The sequence below is a fragment of the Xenopus laevis genome, chromosome 2S (genome assembly GCF_017654675.1).
Source record: "Xenopus laevis strain J_2021 chromosome 2S, Xenopus_laevis_v10.1, whole genome shotgun sequence".
NCBI classification, from domain to species: domain Eukaryota; kingdom Metazoa; phylum Chordata; class Amphibia; order Anura; family Pipidae; genus Xenopus; species Xenopus laevis.
The window spans coordinates 130,865,417-130,891,146 of NC_054374.1; the positions used below are offsets into that span (position 1 = coordinate 130,865,417).

The following is a 25,730-nucleotide window of genomic DNA, read 5'->3' on the forward strand; positions in this document are numbered from 1 at the left end:
AGAAATGATAACAGACCTTGTAATGAGAGTCCGAAGGGAAGAGTTCATGTTTTCATGAAGCCCTGGTGGCACCTCCTCCCCCAATAAACTAAAGTCCTTCAGTGCTCGATCAATATCTTGATACATTGCAAATATTTTTTCCATTCTGTAAAGAGAAACATCAAGGTACTAGACATAACAAACACACCCAAGCATAGCTCTTAATATTATAAAATGTTTCTTTAAGAACTGGTTTGTACAGGTTAGCCGAGTCTTCCATTTTCCAGTGCAATGAAAACATTTGCTGGGTCTCAGCTTTTAAATTTGTTTATAGATGACTGTCAGCTTCATATAGTGTTGATAATTCATAACTATAAGTATAGAATGTCTCTTTATCTGATTGGTAGGAACAAATAGGGAGCAGGGTGAATAAATAAAAATATATCTGCACTACAGTGTAAAAGACATATAGTATATCCATTAAGTTTTACCCTTTGTTCATATATAGTTTTCCCTCTTTATGGTGCCCCCTTTTTAGCATCCTCCTTTATTACCATCAGGTAGACAAACATTAAATAAACAATGGTGAAAAATTAGGACTAATAAGATTATTTGAGAGAAGTGGTGATTATTTTAAAGGGAATATAAACCATTTAATGAAGCAGCCAACTTCTATAAAAGCAGAAATATTTCAGGGGCACTTGGCTTCAGGTAAACAGGCATGAAGAAACAGTTGCATATTCAATATGTAAAAATTCAGCTGATGAGTTTCAAGGTATTGAAGGTTCTTCTACAATAGAGTTAATGAGGTATGGAAACTTAGTATGGAGTGGAAATAATTCCATAGTAACAAATGAGAATGAAATGGAAATGTTTACAAAAGGGAAATAATATCATGATAGCATTCTTATCTTATCTTAAAATTATTATACGATAAACCCCTTTAATATGGTTTTAATTGCCTTGCAGAAGAATTTCAACTTGTTTACCTTTCCTGCAGGGGAATCAGATTCTCATCAAATGGGGCGCCATTCCCTGCAAGCTGTTGCTGTCTTTTCCAGATACTGATCCTTTTAAGGGCCTGAGTTTGAGCACTCTCCAAAATTTGGAAGTATTCTTTTACAAGCACTTCCCATTGCTATAAAGAAAATCTTCATTGAGATTGTATACATATACATATATATATATATACACACACGTATTTTTTTTTTATATGCCCAATGATTAACACTGACAAGCAAGAGCTAGTGATGGGCGAATCTGTTCCGTTTCACTTTGCTAAAAAATTTGCGAAATTGCGAAAAAATATGCGAAATGGCAAAAATTTTAAAAAAACGCATTGAAGTCATTAGGTGTCAAAATAATTTAGTTGTGTGACAATTTTGACGCGATGTGACAATTTTTATACATGCGACTCTTTTGTCCAAATGCATTAAAGTTAATGGGCGTCTGAACAATTATATTTTGTCTCTGCAAATGTATTCGCTGGCTGTGAAAATTCGCCTCAAATCCATACCTGTTGAATTTATTCGCCCATCACTAGCAAGAGCCTGAAAACTGGAAAGAATAATGCTAAAATAACTAGGTTGTGTAACTACAAGGATGCTACAATGGTGTCCTATGTTTTTGGCCTGTCACAAAGCACCACAGTCTGGGTTGCCTGTTACAGATTATTGTGCATAGCTATATTTTAAGACCCACTTATAATTAAAAAAAATACACATAAAAAATGCCATTATTCCAGGGTAAAATAAAAAGATCAATTTGTGCCATGTTTCAGATTATCACCTGACGAAGGGGGAATTGCCCCCGAAACGTTGTGTCGACTTAATAAACACGTAAGGGTCTAGTCCCCTACTTGAATTGCACCTGTGTGCCGGTACCTATTTTCTTCGTTCCTGTTGTATTGCGGAAGTGCCGACTTCCCAGGGTCCGAGCACCGGGTCAATTACTTCATAGGGCTCGGGTGTGCACGTGAGTGTGTTTGCATATCAGATTAGCATTCCCCCAGCATGTTTCTCTCTCAGTCTGCACATTCTTATTTGTGTTATGTCATGTATTAATAATACAATAAAACCTGCCTATAAAAAGTCGAGATTTTCTATTTGTGATCCAAGTGGAACCATTATGTTCCTTTAGCAATGTATGGGTGGTGTTTATACAAAGGGCCTGTAGGTGTTACTGTGCACAAGAGTTATACTGTGTTCATAGTACTTTCCAGGCCCGGACTGGCAATCTGTCGGTTCTGGCAAATGCCAGAGGGGCTGCTGTAAGTTGCCGTAGACAGACACTATTTAATGGGCTGGTGGGGGCTGGTGGGCCTCTGTAGAACTGAAATGCCAGGGCCTATTTTGATTTTTAGTCCAAATCTGGTACTTTCTATACTGCTTAAAAGTATTAGAGTTGAAGTTACTGTTGAAGTGTAATGGCTGCATGAACCTGCTAATAAAGCAGTGTCATACTCTACTCATCCTCGGCTACCAAAACATAACAGTGAATATACGGAGCCGCACACACTAGATTTATAAATCTGGGTTTTACCCCATTTATTGCTTCACCAAAGGTATCAATGTTGTTCGGGGGTGGGTACACCCTCCCTTCATCAGGATACAATATGCAGTGTGCACACAACATTTCAAGCCATAAGCCCCACCCCCTTACCCATTGTTCCTATGGGTGTGATTATGTGTGGCTCTGTATATTTACAGATGTCCAGGGGCCAAGCCAAGTCGACGGTTAGCCAGCACCACCAGTGCAGTACCTGAAGAAATAGGTGTGCGGTGAATCTATTACCTTTAGCAATGTAGTCATTGCATCATTCAGTAGCACCAGAAGGGTCCCTTATTGGATCCAAATGTAATCAGCTACATCAAGTAGTACAATAATTCAGACAACTGTCACTCTACCATAAACTGCATGTTAATATGCACGTAAGCATGTACAGAGATTGGTGCTATAAAGCAGGTGCCGTCTTCCCTAATCAATGAGCCTAATGCAAGTCAACTACTCTTTCAATCTTAAACCCTCAAACTTAATACAATGTTATCATATGTAGACTTGCCACGTCATGCATTTGATTGTGAAAGCCCATGTTCTCCTTTGCACGCCTTAACTGTTGTTGAAACACTGTAATTTGCTGTAGCTTATGCTTTAGCTTCATTATCTGAACATTAAACAGCATTTCCTCCTTTCTCTGGACGAGGCTCACACTTAACCGTGGAATCTAGATGGAAAAAAATTGGAAAAATGGAAAACAGTGACAACCTGAAACACTAATATATGTTCTTGGCTTAAAGTGGACCTGTCACCCAGACACAAAAATCTGTATAATAAAAGTCCTTTTCAAATTAAACATGAAATCCAATTTCTATTTTTTTTAAAGCATTCATAGCTGTTGTAACCTCATTTTAAAATCTCATCTGTCAATCAAATATTGTCTGCCCCTCCTCTATGCCATGGGCATAGAGGCGGGGCAGACAATTACTTTCACTTTCCATTCAGCACTTACTAGATGTCACTGCTCTCCACACATTCCCCCGTTCTCTTTACCATTTAATTGTGTAGCCAGGGCATGGGAATGGACATAGAGTCCCCCATTCTGGTGCACAAACAAGATTCTGAGATGATGCAAGGCTTTCCTTAAAAACAGTGTCCACCAAATGGTTCCTGCCTGCTTGCTATCATTTTGAATTCCCAGACTGAAGGAAACAAGATTCAAATAATTTATACAGTGTAATTAAAGTTCATTTTGCTTGACTAATGTGATAAAATAGGATTTTGAATAATTGTTTTGGGTGACAGGTCCCCTTTAAGGCTGTTGCTGTCTTTTGCAGATGGTCATGTCTTTCTCACTTTGCACCCTTTCTCACGGGATAGCTCATGCAGCAGACGGGGAGGCCCATTTATTTAAGGTCAAATATTAGCGGCATTAGAGCTATTTTAAACCATGATAAAACTTTATTCCTCCAAAACCACGAATGCCATGAAAATGATTAAAAGATCTGAATATATAAAAAAAGAAAAAGAATCAGAAAACTCTAAGGGGGTTATTTATTAAATTAGTCTAATGCTAAAAACCCTATACTCTTACTTTAAAATGCGAATTTTTACTTGGAAATTTTTTTTTTCAAGATTTATAATTCCCTGAGGCTGCAAAAATTCCAAATCCGAAAATACTTCATCTTCAATCCGTCGAGGTCCTGTAGAAGTCAATGGCAGAGGTCCTATTTGCAATTGGCGATTTTTTTGTCTGCACTGGGTTTTGTATGATAATCCAAACATTTAAGGCTTTTTAGTCGATTTCACTAAAATATCAGACTTTTCAGGCGTCAAATCCAAAAAATGTAAAAAAAATTTTTTGTGCGACAATCTGAAAAAGTTGCAGTTTTTCCAGATCCAATTTCTTTGATTTTTTAATTGACAAACAAGGGCAAATCATGGATTCTAGTTTGGTCTGACTTTTTTATTTAAAACATCAGAATAATTTGGATTTTGATAAATAACCCCCTAAGAGTTAGAACCAGCTAGAGCTGCCCGTACATTGAAAGATCCACTCGACAATGAAGTCAAAGCCAGAGGATTAACAGACCTGGAGGAAAATTGACATTGAAAGATCCACATGTTTGGTTAGTCTGACAAACAAGCAGATCATTCCCCATATGCCCAACTTGTGATCCCAACAGATCCCAAAGATGGGAATACAGGCCACCGGAGTCATCAGTGGTAGGGCTGTATAACAGTTGATATCTGTATGATTTTTGCTTCTGGCCACCTTAAAAGAAAGGGACAAACAAACACTACTTTCCATAGCAATTACATTTATAAATAATGTAAAACAATTGAAAATATATATTGAATGTATATTGTAATGTTACTTACAATTTTCTTTTATTAGGCAAAAACTAGGGATGCACCAAATCCAGGATTCGGTTTGGGATTCGGCCTTTTTCAGCAGGATTCGGATTCGGCAGAATCTTTCTGCCCGGCCGAACCAAATCCGAATCCTAAATTGCCCATGCAAATTAAGGGTGGGGAGTGAAATCACATGACTTTTTGTCACAAAACAAGGAAGTAAAAAATGTTTTCCCCTTCCCACCCCTAATTTGCATACGCAAATTCGAATTTGGTTTGGTATTCCGCCAAATCTTTCGCAAAGAATTCAGGGGTTCGGCCGAATCCAAAATAGCGGATTAGGTGCATCCCTAACACAAACACAGTTTTTGGAAGAATGACCACTTTAATTAGCCATAGGACTGGGTTTCCAGAAATATTTTGGATTTAGGCTTAGGGCTGAGTCTCCCCCTTACCCCACCAAGCCTAATTAGGGAACCTATGCAGTAGAAGGAGTACAGACAGTCACTGCTGGGGGTTCCATGAGTGTGGAGGCCCCCGAGGAGTCCTGTCTTAATTATGTTTGTAAAATTATAATATTACTTAAATTTTGGGTTACCAAAGTGACTTTGCTGTTGAAGGGCCAACAACTTTATTTACAACATTTACTTTATTATATTACTACTTTACTTCTCTCAGATTTCATGCATAGGCCATAACAATATCATTGAAAACTATTATTAAGTAACCATGTAACTCTTAATATATTTTGGTTTATTCAGGCAACTGAACATTTTATCACATCCCTACTGTTAAGGTAAAATAAAGGTTAACCTTTAAGTACAACCAAGACAAATAAAGAAAACCCCATGTATAAAATGGTGAGCAAAGCACACAAAAGAGATCATCTCCGCTCTTTAAAAATTTAAACTTACATGATAAACATGTTTTGAAATGTATATTCTTAGGGGCAGATTTATCGAGGGTCGAATTGAAAATTCGAAGTAATAAAATTCGAATTTGGAGCTATTTTTGTGGACTTCGACTAGGGAAATTCGAATTGAATTTGAAAAAAATTATATCGAAAATTTATCATGTGTTATCTCTTTAAAACTTTGACCATTTGCCATCTAAAACCTGCCGAATTTCTGTTTTAGCCTATGGAGGACCTCGTAGAACCTATTTGGAGTCAATTGGTGGACTCTGAAAAATCAAATTTTTTTTTGGAAAATAATCAAATACGATCTTACTTTTATTCAAACGATTCGAATACAGCCTATTCACCCACTGAAAAAAACTTACATTTTTTACTCAATTTTGGTTGGTCTTTTTTTATTCAAAGTTATGGGAGTTCAAAAAAACTCCCATTACTTCGAAATTCAACTCTTGATAAATCTGCTCCTTAGAGTTGACATGATTCATTTTACAAAGTTGAGTCATGGATTGGATGGATTATTCTGTGCTAAAATTCTGCTACTTCTTCAAAACTCTTTGTGTAAGAAGAATCACATATTACTCCTGTAATAAGAGCAGCTGTAGTACATGTGAGAGTTTACCAGAATACCAATAAGCCATGTAACCAGTAGGATTTTAGGCAACCTTGATGTCTACCTGTAGGTCATGGCCCACACTCGATCACATGGTTATAGCTCCTGTATTTGAAAACACTTCTCTGTCACTTGACCAAACAGAAATTCTCTTCCAGGACTCTTGTATTTGTCTATCTTGAGATCTACTGATCACCAGCTAAAGGTCTACTGGTAGATCCCAATCTAACTTTTGGGCACCCCTGGACTAAAGGAACAGAACATGTGGTCAGTTCACACTAAGATACCTTGGATACTAATTTTATATTCTGATAATGTTAGATACGGATAAATTGAAAAGCTGCAGAATTTTCCATGAATTCATGCAACACGCGTGTTTACCTGTTTCAAGACCACCGCCTTTTCATTTTCCAAAAGATGTTTAATCTGCAGCACTGTCTGCACTGGATCCTGGTTTAATATCTTCTGCATTCAGAAATGAAAAATAAAATCAGGAAAGAGAAATGCTTAAATCTGTTTTTCTTTAAATTAACACATTTACAAAAGTTAGGAAATGTAATTTGTTGGAAACCTATTAACCTCAAAATGCTATATTAGATTTGTTGGAGCTATAACTATAAAGGATAATAATAAAACTATAACAATAAAAACCCAATAACAAAAACAGTATAATAATAAAAATAAAAAAAACACTTATGGGCTCAGTGATCCAGCCATTGAAAAATATCAGCACTTATTACCGTACTATTTGCCTGTAAGTAACTCTCTGCAGGGCAGGAACCTCCACTTGGCACTTCTTTTTAACTGTATTTATTTCTATTTATTTACGGAATGGTTTCTCCTCCCTGTTTGTGCTATTAATTTATTGTACAGATGTACAGCACTGCAAGTACAAGAGGTGCTAATTATGTATAAATATATGTGTAAATAAATACATTTACTTATCTATTCATAGTCTAAAAAGATAATGGAGTCCATTAACTAACTAGTGGCAAGATGCAAAGTGCAAAGAAAAGGCTAAAAGCAACATTTCTACCCAAAATGCTCATTGCAACCATGAAGTTGCTCTTGGTGGCTTTTGGTACTCCCATAACTGATTGAAAATAACTTCAACCATCTCCATTTGTAATGTCACATGCATGTGGCAGAGCTGCTTACTGGAAATTTACAAAAAATACTCTGAGTACCCCCTAAAATAAAACACAACAAACCACATGATGGATGTGAATAGCTACAGTAACAATGGGACACATATAAAATCCCAGTAGCCCAACTGACTACTTAGATCCACTGAATGAATTAGCTGATCCCTCCCTGTATAGAATCTCCCCTTTCCCACTTGAGCGTGAGAACTGCAGCCTGTGTCCCCTAGCGCTTGCTTGTCTCAGCTCCTGCAACTCCTTTCAAGATCAGTTTATTCAGCTTTGTCTAGTTTCCTGTACCTTAATTTTAGAACAAAGAAATTGACTTCCTCAATAACCTTGCATGCTCTTGCCCTACTAGCACCTGACTTGTGTGCCAGTGAATTTTCTTTGTTCTAGTAGCTGGGAGGGTGCTGATTCATTCATTACTATGAACCAATAATGTGATTTTGGGAAGGCCAAGAGTGCTGGCGTGGACCCCTCTTAACCTTGTACTTTAGTTTTGCCATGCTCAGTTCCTTCCTGTCTAGTTCATCAACAACTTCATATTGTCCCTGCCTATTCCCTGCCCTATTCTGTTCTACATTGTTCCTGGATGTCCAGTTGTATAATCTTTGCTTACTCCATTCTATTCCAGTTATTTTGTTTCTGTCTATTCTTTGCCCACTCCGCAATGTTCCAGTCTGTCTCCTAGTCCCCTTTTGGTAGTAACCACCTCCCCCAAATTTATTTTAGTCCCTATGGTCTCCACTGACAGATTCTTGTCAACGTGAAACTTCATTGAAGAGGAGAACTAGTGAGATGGCTAATTGCATGAACTCATACAGCTTTGTACAGAATCCCTGTGCAATGGATAAAAGCTACTTCATAACTACCCTTGGGGCTGTAAAATAAACCAAAGTCTTTAACTTTCCACAATTCACGTTAATATAGTTTAGATAAAGGAATATAAGATAAGGATGCTTTATTGAGGCACTCTGAATGAAGGGAAATATGAGAATAGTGCTTTATCTATACACTTTAGTTTGTATAAGTACAATGACACACAGGTCAAATTAGACACGCTGAATTCAAATGACTTTAATATCAAACTAACCAGCAGCGTCAGCAAAAGTAGCGTTAACTTCCTGGATCTCACCATACCGGTTGACAGCAATAAACGTATTACCAGCCTTTATCGAAAACCTACGCACACCAATGGCTTCATTTTAAGAAGTAGTTGCCACCATAAAAAATGGTTAAATAATATTCCTCTGAGTCAATTTAACAGAGTAAAAAGGAATTGTAGCAAAAAAGAGGATTATGATAAGGAATGTCAGATTCTAAGGAAACAATTTAGGGAAAAAGGATACAGCGAAAAAATAGTGGAAGAAGCAAAAATCAAGTGTGATCAGAAAGACCGCAGAGAAATGTTAAAAAACACTGCGAAACGAAAATATAATAATAATGATTCCATCCCTTTCATTACTACTTATAACTGCTCTAAAAACAAATTTGAAAAGATTTTACAAAAGCATTGGCATATTCTAAAGAAAGATAAGGATCTGTCCCACCACCTAACAGAAAAACCGAAAATATTATACAAAAAACCACAAACTTTAAAAAAAATTTAGCACCCAGCTGTATACCAGTAGAAAAGAAAACAATTAAAACATTTCTTGCCCAAGACAACAAAGGTTTCTATCCGTGCAAAAAATGCAAAGCCTGCAGAACCTGTAAAATTAAAGGACAAAAATGTTTCCAATTTCAATCAAAAGTAACTAATGAAACCTTTGACATCAAATGTTTGATCACTTGCAACAGCACTAACGTTATATATTTGCTACAATGTCCATGTAACTTACAATATATAGGAAGGACAGGCAGGTGTCTTAAGACACGGATAGGAGAACACATGAATAACATTAAAAAAGGTATATTAACACACAGTGTGTCCGCTTATTTTAAGAGCCATCACAACTCCGATCCATCCTTATTAACCTTTGCAGGAATTATCCATAAAAGAACTCACTGGAGAGGGAGTGATATAATTAAATCAATTTCCCAGGAACAAACAGTTTGGATCCACAAACTAAAGACACTTGCACCTAGAGGGTTAAATATTGACATTGATCTTAAATGTTTTTTAATTGATTAATCGATTTTATATTGGAAATTTGATGTATGTAATGTTTTAGATCCTTAATTGTGCTAATTGAGAGAACCACCCACCAGCCAAATAAAAGGCTACCGGAAAGTGTGAATTAACCTTTGCCCCTGAGGAAGTATTGCTGAATATGAAACGCGTTGCGATGTATTAATCTTAAATAAAGCCAATTATTTATTAACATAGTGTTTAACTCTCCATTTATCTTAAACGGACCAATTATAATATACGCTTCGCCCTCGAGGTTAACATCTCTACTGCAGGGACGCCGTAAGATCGTAAGAGCCGCTCCTGACCCCAGCGAGCACGAAGAGACATGGCGCTGAATGCGAGCACAATTCTTGAACTTCCGACAGGCACTCTTGGTTTCGCAATCACTGGGCCACTGTGGGGTAAGCGCGGACGGTATTCACCGCCCACCGATTTTATTTTACTTACCATACTGCACTATTGGAGTTTCTTCCCTCTAGGTATAAAGTTTTTTCGATGCAAGCATTTACTGGATTTAAACACCTACGTGCATGACAACTGCTAAACCTTTGTGAGTAGTTTCATTTATCAAATTTAATAGGTTCTGGCACAAACATACTATACCATTGGGAATGCTTTTTTCTTTATAGGTTGGGAGATCCTAACACTGTTGTCCAGCGCACCTAGCACTTCTTTTATCTATTTTACCCAAAACGTGGATTAGTGGATCCACACATCATAGGTGCTGCTCTTCCATACAAAAAGGAAACAAAAGAAATAAGGCGCTGTATCTTCAACCCCTCTATACAGGTCAAATTGTTGACAATGATTTAAGTGCTTAATAATCAATATACATGTCATGTGCAGGGGAGATGTAGTTTAGTACTGAAAATAGCAGCAGAGAAAAGAGCATAAAGTCTGAGTGTAGACTTAAAATCCAGTAGGTATATTGAACAAGCCATGTCAAAGCCAAAATAACAAACTGTATAACAGAAGCTGGTTTAAGAACCAGGCCAGTATCAGAACAGGGAAACCAAAAGGAATAATGCACGAGAAGTCAAGCTGCAAAGAGATGCTCTCTAGAATTCACTGGCACTGCATGCTCAGACTAACAGTGGGAAATGGTCCAATAGTGGGCAACATTACCTGATGAATCAGATGAACTGCAGTATTTCTGGAGATCTTCGTAATTTCCTCCAATAAACTCTGTTTCAAAGTATTTGCCAACTCCAAGCTGAATAAATCTGATCCAGTAACGTAATCCCTGTGAGCAACAGAAACTTGCATTGCATTTTATTAATGACAGGCACAAAAATGTCTAATTGTAGAATTTAAGTTTGTAGTTTAGTTTCAGACATGGCATCACACTAAAGTTTTACAAAGACCCCTGAACAGAGGTGCAAGAATGATTACTGGTGCAGCAAGTGGACAGGAGGGAGGATGTCTATCGCCATGCCTGGTATATAGTATGTATATATATATATATATATATATATAATATAATCCCAATTTTATCCAGCACACCATCAATTTTAAATGACCCAGGTGCTATCCACGTTTGCCATAAATAGAAAAAATCCAAAAAGTAGAGATGCGCACTGGGTACGTTTTAGGTTAAAATGTCCAAACTTTTATTAATTTACATATATATACAGCGCCGATTCGTACCTTAGGGCCGCCTGAGGCGGCTCCTGCAATGCCGCCCCCCCTTGCCGACTTACCTGTCGGGAGGGGAGGCAGGAACACTAATGCGGAGAGCGCAATTGCGCTCTCTCGCATTCGTAAAGCCGAATTTCCGGTTTAAAAACCGGAAATTCGGCTCTTAAAGGTGCAGGAGCGGCTTTTTGCCGCCCCTGGAAACCGCTCCGGCGTTGCCGCCTGAGGCGAGCGTCTCAGCTCGCCTCATTGGCGGCGCGCCCCTGTATATATATATATATATATATATATATATATATATATATATATATATATATATATATATATATATATATATATATATATATATATATATATATATATATATAGAAAGGTCTTAGGAACAGACTGAAACGTCAACATATTTTTTAAAATATGTAAATGAATAAAAGTTTCCCAGGTGGTGCAATTTAATTTTTATGTTCTTTAGGCAATGTGTAAATGTGGGCCATAATTGGGTACTCAATGCTATATAAACTTGTATTCAACTACATCTAATACCCCAAATTTCATTTCCCTTTTATATGACTCTAGGAGATTCACTCATATGTATTTTTATCTTTTAGGATTTCCTCCACCATATTCACGTAATCATTTTTATCAAGAATGACAACTTTCCCCCTTTGTCTGCTTTTTTTATACATATCCCATTGTTATTCTGTAATTTTTTGAGTGCCTTCTTTTGCTTCTTACTGATATTATCCTTAAATTTTGATTTACGGTATTTCTTTAACACATCGATTTCATATGGTTCTAAATCATATTTTGACTAATTCATAGTTTGATCACCATAGGCATTTTTAATCTTAATAGACATTTAATTTTGTTCTTTCAATTTATTACTTTGGAGCCTATTTTCTTGCTGAAGAATTTTATTTTCATTATTAGTAGAATTCATATTGAAAAGATATATATAATATGATGTAAACATCATTTCCAATTCATTGTCACCACATTGATTATTAATATCCAATGAAGAAGATTTTGATTCTTGTGTCACCATTGAATTTGCCATCTGTGCATTCAAATTCTCATCAGAATAACTCAATTCTGGTATAAGTGATATATTGTCATTATCCATATACACTCACATATCATTTAAATCATTAACCATAATGTTACTACTAGTCATTTTTTCCATATCTGCAGAGAAGATCCTTCACTTAACTGAGGGAATGAAGCACCCAATGGTGCTAAATATGTCAAGAGGGGCCTATTTATTTAGCCTCAAATTTTCCTGGTCACGTTTTTAATGGGAAAAATTTAAATTTGTAGAGGAAAAAGAACCTCGAATGTGTCTAGATTTATTATGTCCCAAAGCTGCTAAAAATTAGAATATGAACATACTCCAACTAAAACCTGTTGTAGTCATGTAAAAGTCAATGACCCTTTTACAATTGGAACATGATTTTTGCCTTCATGATTGTTAAGAGTTTTGGGCTGTTTGACGCTGTTTTTTGTTCGATAAACAGAAAAATTTGTGGTTTTCATTTTATAATCTGATATTTTCAAGTTTTTCGGGCGAGAATTAGAAAAAGGCATGCGATTCAAATTGTTGCATGATGTTGTCAAGACTTTTTGCGTACGTAAGATTTTTGATCCTAATATTTGGTAAAAGTAAGATTGTGACTTTAAAGATTAAATGCATTCAAAATGTTGTTATGCTTCCAATAAGGATTAATTATATCTTAGTTTGGATGAAGTACAAGGTACTGTTTTATTATTACAAAGAAAATCTTGTATATATATATATATATATAACTTGTATTCAGCGTATGCACTCTTACCGGACTGCAGTCAATGTGGGTGCGTTTGGTCAACTTTGTTGAATATATCAGTAAATGGACTCGCACTCCATAATCAAGTGAATAAATGTGTCTTTATTCTTTAATGCGTATACGGATACGCATTAAAGAATAAAGACACATTTATTCACTTGATTATGGAGTGCGAGTCCATTTACTGAGATATATATATATATATATATATATATATATATATATAGAGAGAGAGAGAGAGAGAGAGAGAGATTACAATTTGCAACAGAAAAACTAACCAAGTTTCTATTTATTAGTAGTTGAAAGTTAGAGTTCACCATTTCATAAATACACCTTTAAAAATCCCATAGGAATGAATAGAAAGTGGAGTAGTCTTTCTGTTGCAAACGATACTCTCACATTTTGACAAATCAACAAATCAACAAATTTGTTCCGAATTTTACGTACCAGGGTTGGTTCTCCAAGTAATCACCCAAGAGGCTCCGAACTTCTACTGGAAAATCCTGGTAGACATTTTCAAACTTTTCAGGGCCAATTCTGGACACATAACTCCAAAGAGACACTTGAGCCATTGTATTTGGGGTTCTGCACAGAAAAAAAAAAAAAAAAAGAAATGACATGAAACAGAAACCTAACTGCCCTTCCTATTTCAGCTTTTTAATAACAAGTGAAATACTGGAACTAGTCAGTTTCATTTCTGTTACATCAGAATATGCTGCATAAGCTACCTTCCAAATAAATTATCTAACACATTTACAATTAATGGCTGAAGTGCCATGATATTTGCGATTTTTTAGCATTTTAGCACTATTACCCCTTTTCAGACCAACCAATTTTAAGGCAACACTGATTTTGTTTTTATAATGCAAAAATCAAAATTGGATGATCACTTGTGTTCTTTGGTGCTCTATAATACATGTTGCTGGGGAACCATTCCTGCACCTTAGTGCATGTTTTACTGACCTTTTTTCATAATGCCTATAACATATATTACAGGTGATATGACAGGTGATCTGTCTGTCCTATTATTTAGATGTTATTTACAGATTCACTGCTTCTTATCATTAGGGCCAAGAGTGCTAAGGGGCCGAGAGTGCAACCTTTAGTAAACTTGCTTCCCCAGGTTGCTGGTCTCTACACTCAACAACCCAACAACACTTTGGGGCAGATTTACATATGGTCGAATATCGAGGGTTAATTAACCCTCGGTATTCGACTGCCGAATGTAAATCCGTCGACTTCGAATATCGAAGTCGAAGGATTTACCGCAAAAAATCTTTTGATCGAACTATTAAATCCTTTGAATCGTTCGATTCGAAGGATTTTAATACATCGATCGAACGAACGATTTTTCTTCACCATAAAATTGCCAGGAAGCCTATGGGGACCTTCCCCATAGGCTAACATTGCACCTCGGTAGGTTTTAGGTGGCGAAGTAGGGGGGTCGAAGGTTTTTATAAAGAGACAGTACTTCAATTATCGAATGGTCGAATATTCAAACGATTTTTAGTTCGAATTGTTCGATTCAAAGTCGTAGTCGAAGATCGAAATAGCCAATTCGATGGTCGAAGTAGTCAAAAAAAATATTCGAAATTCAAAGTTTTTTTTTATTCTATTCCTTCACTCGAGCTAAGTATATGGGCCCCATAGTGTAGCATTAGGAGGCACTGCCCTGTCCTTACCCCTACCTTAGGGAAGGTTGTAAGGATAGGACCCTGATGCAGGTGTTTAAATGAAGCTCAAGTTAGACGTGGATAAGGGGTGGGTGCATACATGCCTCCCCTTATTCACTTATGACTAATGCAGTCAGCGCTCAATACATGGGCCCAGGTCTTGGCCATCCAAAAAACAAGCACAGAGGCATGTAGCTAGTTACACAACAAAGGCCGATTGTGACATTTCTTTGTAGTTTGCACTCTGCATCCTGCATTGTAAAGGAGGTCAATAATTTATTTGTTCATCCTAAAATACCCAGAGCGTGTGGAGTTTAGCTATTATTATAGGCAATCTACTAAAAGTTTGCATTTAGGGAAGTAAACAGTCATTACCACAGCTCTGAGTGTTCCAGTTTGTCACTTTGTGACTGATGTGAGTGAAATCGCTAGGGAAAATGTGAATTATATCAGTTTTACTGTGCCCTTCACATGCTGTCACTTACTCCATTTCTCAAATCATGGATATTGAATTACTCATTGACTGTAAGTGGGATTATGGATTTCAGTGATGTTTCTTAATTATGCCAATTCTTTTTTATTTGGATCAGTGTAGAATATTTATTTCAACATTTGACCACTTCATACCTACTTTTCCAAATATCTTTTTTAGCAAACAGAATAACATGGATTTATAGGTTTTATCTAACCCACTGCTTGAAATAAACTGCTCTGAAATATTTCTCTTGCACAACCTATATGGACAGAGAAAGAGCAGTAATACTAGTGAATATACATACTCAGGGCATTTGTTGTTGGGCCTAGGGCATGTGCGCTGTTCTATCATTGGTCACAAGAAGTCAAAGTCATTGGATGAAGTGTCATGAAGTTAGAGGGACAAGACCAAGTGTTATGACACCAAATCTGGCCAGGTTCACAATAAAAGCAAACACAGAAATGCAACATCACACCTTCCTGCTCAGCAGGAAAGCATTTGTCAACAAAAGCAGAAGTGGCATCCAACACCAATTCAACCTCTGAATTATAAATAAGCAGCATTAATGCATACAACTATTCTAATAAATAACACTCACTTTGTAGTGAATATCTTATACAGGTATAAGCTCTATTATCCAAAATGCTTGGGACCTGGGGGTTTTCAGATAAGGGACCTTTCTGTCATTTGTATCTCCATACCTTAAGGAATACCGTCATGGGAAAATGTTTTTTTTTTTCAAAATGCATCAGTTAATAGTGCTGCTCCAGCAGAATTCTGCACTGAAATCCAATTCTCAAAACAGCAAGCAGATTTTTTTATATCTAATTTTGAAATCTGACATGGAGCTAGACATATTGTCAGTTTCCCAGCTGCCCACAGTCATGTGACCACAGGCATGTGACTTGTGCTCTGTTAAATTTCAGTCACTCTTTACTGTTGTACTGCAAGTTGGAGTGATATCACCCCTCCCTTTCCCCCCAGCAGTCTAACAACAGAACAATGGGAAGGTAACCAGATAGCAGCTCCCTAACACAAGATAAAAGCTGCCTGGTAGATCTTAGAACAGCACTAAATAGTAAAATCCAGGTCCCACTGCGACACATTCACTTACATTGAGTAGGAGAAACAATAGCCTGCCAAAAAGCAGTTCCATACTAAAGTGCAGGCTCTTTCTGAAAGCACATGACCAGGCAAAATGACCCGAGATGGCACCTCCACACCAATATTACAACTAAAAAAAAACACTTGTTGGTTCAGTAATTAAATTTTATTTTGTAGAGAGAATTATTTGCAGTGTAAACAGTGTAATTTAGAAATAAAAACATCATGAAAATCATGACAGACTCCCTTTAAGTTTGCTAAAAATCATTTAAACTTGAATTAAAATCAATAGGATTGTAAAACCATCACTATGGATCCACACAGCTTAGTTACCATCAAGTACAATGTACTATTTTATAATTACAGAGAAAAAAAGATTAGAATGATTTGATTACAATGAAGTCTATTGGAGATGGCTTCCTTTAATTCTATTTTAATAGAATTTTAATAATAAATGAATGCCATGAAAGTTATTAAATGATCCAAATATAAAAAGTATAAACAAATAGCACTGAGGTCCAATAGGATCAGTACAACTCCCATTGACTTCTATGGGACCACAACTGCTTTTACTTGCAGAAGTTTTGTATTCGATTTTTTCGTGGTTTTTACAATTAATAAATCTAACATTTTTAGTGTTTCAGAGAATTTTTTTTAAAAAAAACAAATTTTTAGAGGAAAAATACTGGCTTCTATAACAAATACATCTGAAATACATTACACGATGAGGGGGAGAATTAGTGGCACCCAAAATAGATTAAATACAAAGAGAAGCAGTTGGAACTTTAGTCCCATATTCAATAAATACAAAGGGGCAGATTTACTAAAGGGCACTTCGCCCACATCGCACCACTTCACCAGGCGCAAATTCATTAACACTACGATAATTCACTAAAATGCGAAGTTGCTTCCTGGGCACCGTATGCTGGCGACTTTTTGCTAGCGATACTTCTTCAGTGTGAGCATTTCATAGCATTTCGCTAGCGTTCGTTTATGCCTAGCAAAAAGTCGCTAGTGATCTTACCCTTAGGTCAATTTAAATAGGAAAGTATCCTAAACGGAAAAGTAGGCCCAAGGTTCAATTGTGTCCACAAATCCCAGCCGGCTCCCACTTGTATCCCTCCAAGTCCACAAAATCTGTTACTGAAATAAAAGAGCCAGCGCCAAAAGGCACGGGGAACAGACAAACAGGCAAATAGTGTAATATAGTTTTGCAATGTTGCCACCTCTTGTGTAGGGAACACGCCGTTTGTTTCACCATATAAGTGTAACCCTCCTTTATTATCAACCTCCACCAAAGGGTTAAAAAGACTCTCCTTAGGAGCTTGTTTAGATGGGTACTCACAAACAGCCAATATCAATAAGCACGTAAAATCCTGGAGCGCCTCTCCTCGTATAGACTGTAAATCAACATGCAGCAGCAAATAGTGTAAAATAACTTTTTAATATTTATAAAAACAAAGCTTAAAATGCACTCACATGGCAAAGATTTAAAAAGAGCATATCTATGCACCGTCCACCTGGAGGCCCCCTGTATGCACCAGTCCACACGGATAGTCCCAAGATGATCAGGCTTGGGAAAGCGAATAGATAATTGTTTACGTTCGTTCCTCGTGTGCGATGGTTGTTTGCGTTCGTTCCTCGTGTGCAATGTTGGGCGCCTACCAGTGACGTCACCTGCCTTACGCGTTTCGTCTTGCGACTTCTTCAGAGGCTTACTTCCAGCTGCGCATGCGTTGAACTTTTATTCCGTCTCTCCTTGCGTCACTTGACGTTTCCTCCTCCTTCGTCATTCGTTACTATGGAGACGCGTCTCCCAAATTCTTAGGCCTATTGTTGCCATAGGGACGCGTAGTTAGAAACGTTTAGACTTCACTATGGCTATTTCGATTGAACTTTCTTTTGGAAGGGATTGAGAATATCAATATAAAACTTTTTTGGAGTGCATTTACAAGAAATCCACTATTACACAGTTTGTTTGCTATACTAACAAAAACCACTCCTATCAAAAAAATCTAAATAATCAAAAACCACCAAAAACCACAAAGAAATATATATATATATATATTTCCAAATATATGCAAACTCAAAATCACAGGCAAAAAAATAATAATAATAAATATAAGAATAAAAAATATATATAAAGGAAAGAGGGGAAAAAAGAGAAGGAGAATATTAAACAACTGGTTTTTGAAGAAACTTTTCATTAACCCTTTACACTTCTGTGTCCACCCCTCAAATCTGGGTATATGATTTTAATTTAACCCCGCACATTTTGATATTTCGGTACCTACAAAAATGCTCTCAAATTTATATCTATATTCAGACCACTTGGTACTGATGTTTCCATTTGATATATCCATTTACTTTCTATCTGTAACGTCTTTCTCACTAAGTCACCCCCTCTCCATCCTCTCTTTATCTGTTCTATACCCCAGAATTTTAAACCTTTTGGATTCTTCCCGTGTGTTGTTTTAAAGTGTTTAGATACACTATGAGTGTCCAAACCTTTCTCTATGTTCCTTATATGTTCCCTCATTCTGTCTCGTAACGGTCTAATTGTTTTTCCAATGTATTGGAGCCCACATGGGCACTCTAGACAATAGATAACATTTTGTGTAGTACATTTTATACATTGTCTGATTTTATAAACTTCTTTTGTAACATTTGACATAAATTCTTTTTTCTTAATACCGTATTTACATGCTTTGCATGTTGCACACGGGAAGAAACCTAACCAAGATTTGTCTATCTCTTTGCATTTTATACTATCGGTTATCATGTGGTTGTGCGTTAAAACTTGTCTGAAATTCTTTGGTTTTTTAAAAACTATCCTTGGCTGAGGGGGGAGGGATTGATTGAGTTTTTCATCTCCTCTTAATATATCCCAATGTTTTTTAATAATTCCCCCTATTTCTTTCGCTATTGGATTATAAGTAGTACATTAAAGTCACATGGACGTCTTTATTAGAGATGTTGGTGTAAATGCTTGAAGTGGCCACTTTTTATTACAGATGTCCAAGGAACCTCAATGAAGACAAAAGAGATCAGATAATGCCTTAGACATGAGCCCACTGTAAAATGTATGTTCCATGGCCCTCATGTGTCTGGGCAAAAATGTTAACCAAAAAAGTTTAAGTTAGGACTTTTGCAGCAATCCCACTTCCCAAAACAGAAAAGTCTCCAGCGGTTTTTCAACTTTAATGCATGTTTTTGGAAGGCAGGATAAGATGTAAGTGACATAAGATTAAGGAAGATGAAGCTTCATTTTAGCAGTTCGCGTGGTCTGAGGTGGTGAAGTCAACTCTGGCGAAAGAGGTAACATTCAGTAAAATCCGCACTTTAGTGAACTTGCGGAGCAACGACCATTCACCTGAGCAAAAAGTCGCCAGGCCATAGAGAGTGAACGAACGCTAGCGATGGTCTCTTTCTCTAGCAAATTGTCATCTGCTCCTGTTAGTGAATTGGCGATGTCCCTGCGGATGTGATTTCTGGTGAAAAGTAGCTAGCGTTAGCCACTTTGCCCTTTAGTAAAACTGTGGGAACTTTAGTCCCAAATACATAAAAAGGAGTCTGTCGTTATTTTTATGGTTTACCCTTTGTTTCTAAATTACACTGAAATATAAAGTACACCATAAAAATCATGACATAAAAAACAGCACCAGCTGCCGTTATTAGACACAGCTATGTTATACAGTTCATTTAACCAGACACTCAAAAGTTATAGATTAGTAGCACAGGGTTTATAACTGTAGTAAAGTACTATTTATATTTTAAGTAGCCACTTAAGTGTTCATGACTGTATTGTAAGGGTACTGAGCAGAGGTGCATCATAATTGCATAAAAAATAAGCAAAGGACTTGAATCTATGTTGCACAGAATAAAAGCAGTTATTTCCTTCTTCTTTTTTTTTTCAAAGATAAATGTACAAATCTAGAACTGCAAGACAAACCAGAATGCTGGAGTTTTTAGTTCAGGCCGATTTACCACAATAAAGATATTTTCTTCTTAACAGACCTTTAATTTCCTTCCTGCTTAGATATTTCTCACCATGTTTGGCATGTTGCAAGCTTATTTCAATTTTCTGATTTGAGCAAGTAAGATAAACAAACCTGGGGCTCTTCTACTAATGAGGTCTTTCTATTTCAGTATAAAACAACTGACATTTGTTTTAAAGATAGAAATGCAGCACCAAAGTTGCATATATATATATATATATATATATATATATATATATATATATATATATATATATATATATATATATATATATATATATATATATATATATATATATATAAACCAAACTGCTGTACAAAAAACGGACACAACCAGGTCTTTGCAAAGGTGTCCAAAAAACCAAAAATTTTATTTCGACGTTTCGGCTTCTCTACTGAAGCCTTTCTCTTGAGAAAGGCTTCAGTAGAGAAGCCGAAACGTCGAAATAAAATTTTTGGTTTTTTGGACACCTTTGCAAAGACCTGGTTGTGCGTTTTTTGTACAGCAGTTTGGTTTACATAATTTTTTGAATTCTGCACCCAGGCAGTTGTTGTTATATAACGAGTGCTCCAGTTTTGTGTATATATATATATATATATATATATATATATATATATATATATATATATATATATATATTTTTTTTTATAGATAGATAGATAGATAGATAGATAGATAGAGAAATGTTCTCATGGACCCGCACTCCATCTTTGTAGTTAATCAAATTGTTTTTATTGTACACATCTTTTACATCTAACGTTTCGTTCCACATGCATATATATATGCATGCTCTCATCCTATCCAGACTAGATTACTGTAACCTTCTACTAACTGGCCTCCCTAACTCCCATCTCTCCCCTCTGCAGTCTGTATTAAACACTGCTGCCAGAATTATCCTCCTCTCATCCAAAAGGGTACAGGCCCCTCCGCTGCTGAAGTCCTTATCATGGCTTCCTATAAAAAAAAGAATAACTTATAAACTCCTCCTCATAACCTTCAAAGTCCTTCATTCCTCTGCACCTAACTACATCTCATCTCTTGTTTCTCTATATGTTCCTGCCCGAAACCTCCGCTCCTCTCAGAGCAACCGCTTGGTTGTACCCCCCACTACTACTGCTGTTTCCCGTATAAAACCCTTCTCTCTTGCGACTCCTTATATTTGGAATGCCATTCCCGAATCTCTCAGGAGAGAATCCTCCTTTAATGTTTTTAAAACAAAACTCAAAGACTACCTCTGGGAGCACCTGAACTGGCACTTGTATAACAGTGTAACAAACTGTAACCCACAGCACCTTAATACCCCTCTGAATTGTGTCCTCTAGCATTTTGTTTCCTTGACACTGAGCACTTAATCTGTATTGTAATTATATTTTTTATATTTATGTGAATTGTATTTCTAATAATGCACTTATGGTTACTTTTTATTCCAATGACCCCTTGTTTGTTACTACTAATTTATTGTTTTGTTGTACAGTGCTTTGCCCTCAAGGAGCCCTTTACAAATAAAAAAAAAAATAAATTATATATATATATATATATATATAATGTTCAAAGTGGACCAGCACACCGAAGTTTTTCAATCAAAAGAGTTTTATTTTAACATCACTCATGTGTCCTTGGACACATGAGTGATGTTAAAATAAAACTCTTTTGATTGAAAAACTTCGGTGTGCTGGTCCACTTTGAACATTATATACGCTGATTGACCAAGCACCCATATCTGAGCAACAAGGAAGGAGTGCAGGTACTTTGTGAATGCCTATATATATATATATATATATATATATATATATATAACCCCACCATTTGAGTGAAGATACTCAAATAGTGGAATACATTATATACAGTTTTGGGATAATTTCTGCAAAAACAATTGAAAAGAGTTTGTTCACTTTTCTTAAGTTTGGTTGTTTTCAGATTGTTTCTCAGCATAGATTATTCTTTTTTTTATTATTATTATTAATTTTTTGCTTTTTCCCCAAAATTTTAATTTCATGTTTAAAGGGGAACTCCAGCTTCCAAACCAGAATTTTAGAAAGAGGCCCACATAACACAGAAACCCCTAATATACCCATCACAGTTTACCGTTTCTTCAAAAAGTATGAATAAATGCCATTTTCTATACTAAAATTCAGCTGTTTAACAGTTCTTCTCTTTCTGCACCAATTGAAATCCTGGCAAGGAAGGAGGGACTAAACACTGATGTTACAAATTGTAACAACTTCTCCACAGCTTACAGACAGCATGCAGGAACTACATAACCCACAATGCATTGCACTGTGATGTTCTGTTCCTTATTGAAATCACGTGTGCAGGGAATTGTGTGGAGGATGCAGGCTGAGGACAGCTGGCTTGATACAAAGTAACAGTAGTCAGTCAGCTCAGCTAAGTAGTCAGACAGATCAGCAGTAGAGCAGGGGGATAGGCTTAGGAAACTGTTCCAAACAATTAAAAATAGTGAAAAGTTTTCATGTTTTTTAATTGATGTATATTGCAAAGTTGCTTGAAATTATGTTTACTTTTCAAAAAGTTTTGTTTTTGTTGAGTTCCCCTTTAACCCTTTAAGTGCCACCCCACGTAGAATCTACGTTCTGTGGGGATGGCACTTGAAATGCCACAGAACGTAGATTCTACGTTCTGCAGCATTTCAGGGTTAGGGAACGGAGGAGCGGCTTTTCAAGCCGCTTGCTCCGTTCCTCTTCGTTCCCCAGCCCCCAGGCAACGAGCAGGGGCCGGGAACGAGTGGCCCCTGAGGCGCGATCGCCCAGGGGCCCCAAATGCAGCAGCAGACACGTGCACACTGCGTGTCCTGCTGCTGCTTTCACTTCCTGAGCCGAAGCTCCGCCCCCTCTCAATGGATCTTCCTGGGTGATGCAGCATTTTCTTCCTCCAGCCCTGCACAACGATCTGGACCTGCTTCCCCCAGGTTAGTGCCCATCCACACACAGAAACACACACAAACACACAAACACACACTTATTTTCCCATTACACACTTACATTCACACTTACACACAATCACATACATTTTTGGGGGATCAGGGGGGTCACACACATTCACAGCACCCCCACACGCTTGCACACACACACAACATGCAATTGGTCAGTTGTACACACACACATACACACTTGCACTGTTGTGTATTTTTTTTTTTTTTCTTATCGCATCGTCTGTTTTTTTTGCTGAAAAAACTGTTTTATTGCCATTGCGAATAGCGTATTCGCTAATTGCACTGCGCAATACCTTTTGTATGTTATTTTGGTGATTATACTTCAATTTGGGTGATTTTGGTGCATTTTTAGACATTTTATTGCATGTTTTGCCATTTTATTACATTTTCAGCTTTGCAAAGGTGTTGTTCCCCTTTTTCTGTCTGTAAAACCTATTTGGCCATGCTAAAATTATCAAAAATTGATTCTGACTGCTGATTACAGTAGGCGAAAAAAAAAAAAGCATTGATTTTTGCGGTTTTGTTGGATTTTAGGGATTTTTGTTACTTCATTTTGACCTTGGAAATTTTGTCTGCTATATAACCATTTGGAGGTCTCTGTGTACAAAATAGTTTGGTAAATCTTTTCATATCAGGCATCAAACTGTTCAGTACACTCCTTGCTTTCATATTTAGGATGACTTTTGCTGGTACGTTACAAAACGTGGGGTATATAATGGGGTAAAATGCAAGCTTTGTGACTATTTTCAGAATTTCCATAAAAAGCGTTATGTTTAGCATTGCTTTGCGGTTTTGTAGTTTGCAGTAGAAAATTGTAATTACCTGCATTAGATTCGTCTGAATGTGTTCTTTCAGAAAATATATGGGTTTCTAGGGTCTCCATACTGTTAGGGTGTCTTATGGTGCATAATGCACATACCAGGTGTTGTATTGTAGCAGTCAGAGTATCATATGTGAAAATTCATATGTACTATTTTCATTGGGACGTCTCTGTATGCCACCTAGTTTGGTAAATCTTTTCATATCAGGCATCAAACTGTTCAGTACACTCCTGGCTTTCATATTTAGGATGACTTTTGCTGGTACGTTACAAAATGTGGGGTATATAATGGGGTAAAATGCAAGCTTTGTGACTATTTTCAGAATTTCCATAAAAGAGTTATGTTTAGAATTGCTTTTTCAGTTTGGTAGTTTCACAATAGAAAGATGTAATTACCTGCTTTAGATTCGTCTTAATGTGTAATTTCAGAAAATATATGGGTTTCTAGGGTCTCCATACTTTTAGGGGGTCTTACGGTGCATAATGCGCATACCATGTGCTTGTATTGTAGCAGTCAGAGCGTCATATGTGAAAATTCATATGTACTATCTTCATTTGGGCGTCTCTGTATGCCACCTAGTTTGGTAAATCTTTTCATATCAGGCATCAAACTGTTCAGTACACTCCTTGCTTTCATATTTAGGATGACTTTTGCTGCTACGTTACAAAATGTGGGGTATATAATGGGGTAAAATGCAAGCTTTGTGACTATTTTCAGAAATTCCATAAAAAGCATTATGTTTAGCATTGCTTTGCGGTTTTGTAGTTTGCAGTAGAAAGATGTAATTACTTGCTTTAGATTCGTCTGAATGTGTACTTTCAGAAAATATATGGTTTTCTAGGGTCTCTATACTGTTAGGGGGTCTTATGGTGCATAATGCACATACCATGTGCTTGTATTGTAGCAGTCAGAGTGTCATATGTGAAAATTCATATGTACTATTTTCATTTGGGCGTCTCTGTATGCCACCTAGTTTGGTAAATCTTTTCATATCAGGCATCACACTGTTCAGTACACTCCTGGCTTTCATATTGAGGATGACTTTTGCTGGTACGTTACAAAATGTGGGGTATATAATGGGGTAAAATGCAAGCTTTGTGACTATTTTCAGAAATTCCATAAAAAGCGTTATGTTTAGCATTGCTTTGTGGTTTTGTAGTTTGCAGTAGAAAGATGTAATTACTTGCTTTAGATTCGTCTGAATGTGTGCTTTCAGAAAATATATGGTTTTCTAGGGTCTCTATACTGTTAGGGGGTCTTATGGTGCATAATGCACATACCAGGTGCTTGTATTGTAGCAGTCAGAGTGTCATATGTGAAAATTCATATGTACTATTTTCATTTGGGAGATTTTTGTGGGGTAAAAACACAGAAATATATATTTACCCCCCAAAACCATATATTTTTGGAAAGTACACATTCTACCGAATCTAAAATGAGTACCCATGCCTTTCTGCTCCAAACTACTGAGTCACAAGGCCTTCCCAAAATTGACGGTTTTGGTGAAATATCTGAAAATTGCCTCAAAGCTTCGACTTCCCAGCACCATATTACCCATGTATCATTACGTACCAAGAAAAAGCACCCTAAATATGATTGCCAGGGTTCCTCCAAACAGTTT

The 25,730-nt window shown here is 36.7% G+C and overlaps 1 protein-coding gene across 1 annotated transcript in view; it reads right to left on the reverse strand.

Annotated features, from left to right (window-relative positions):
• LOC108709852 (signal transducer and activator of transcription 6) overlaps window positions 1–25,730 on the reverse strand; it is a 103,705-nt gene that overhangs the window by 38,999 nt on the left and 38,976 nt on the right. The window contains exons 2-7 of the mRNA XM_018250056.2: window positions 13,535–13,672; window positions 10,761–10,878; window positions 6,738–6,821; window positions 3,041–3,202; window positions 969–1,117; window positions 17–145 (exon numbers count right to left, since the gene is read on the reverse strand). Of these exons, the coding sequence (XP_018105545.1) occupies window positions 17–145; window positions 969–1,117; window positions 3,041–3,202; window positions 6,738–6,821; window positions 10,761–10,878; window positions 13,535–13,659 (767 nt within the window). The 5' untranslated portion in view covers window positions 13,660–13,672. The remainder of the gene's footprint in view (window positions 1–16; window positions 146–968; window positions 1,118–3,040; window positions 3,203–6,737; window positions 6,822–10,760; window positions 10,879–13,534; window positions 13,673–25,730) is intronic.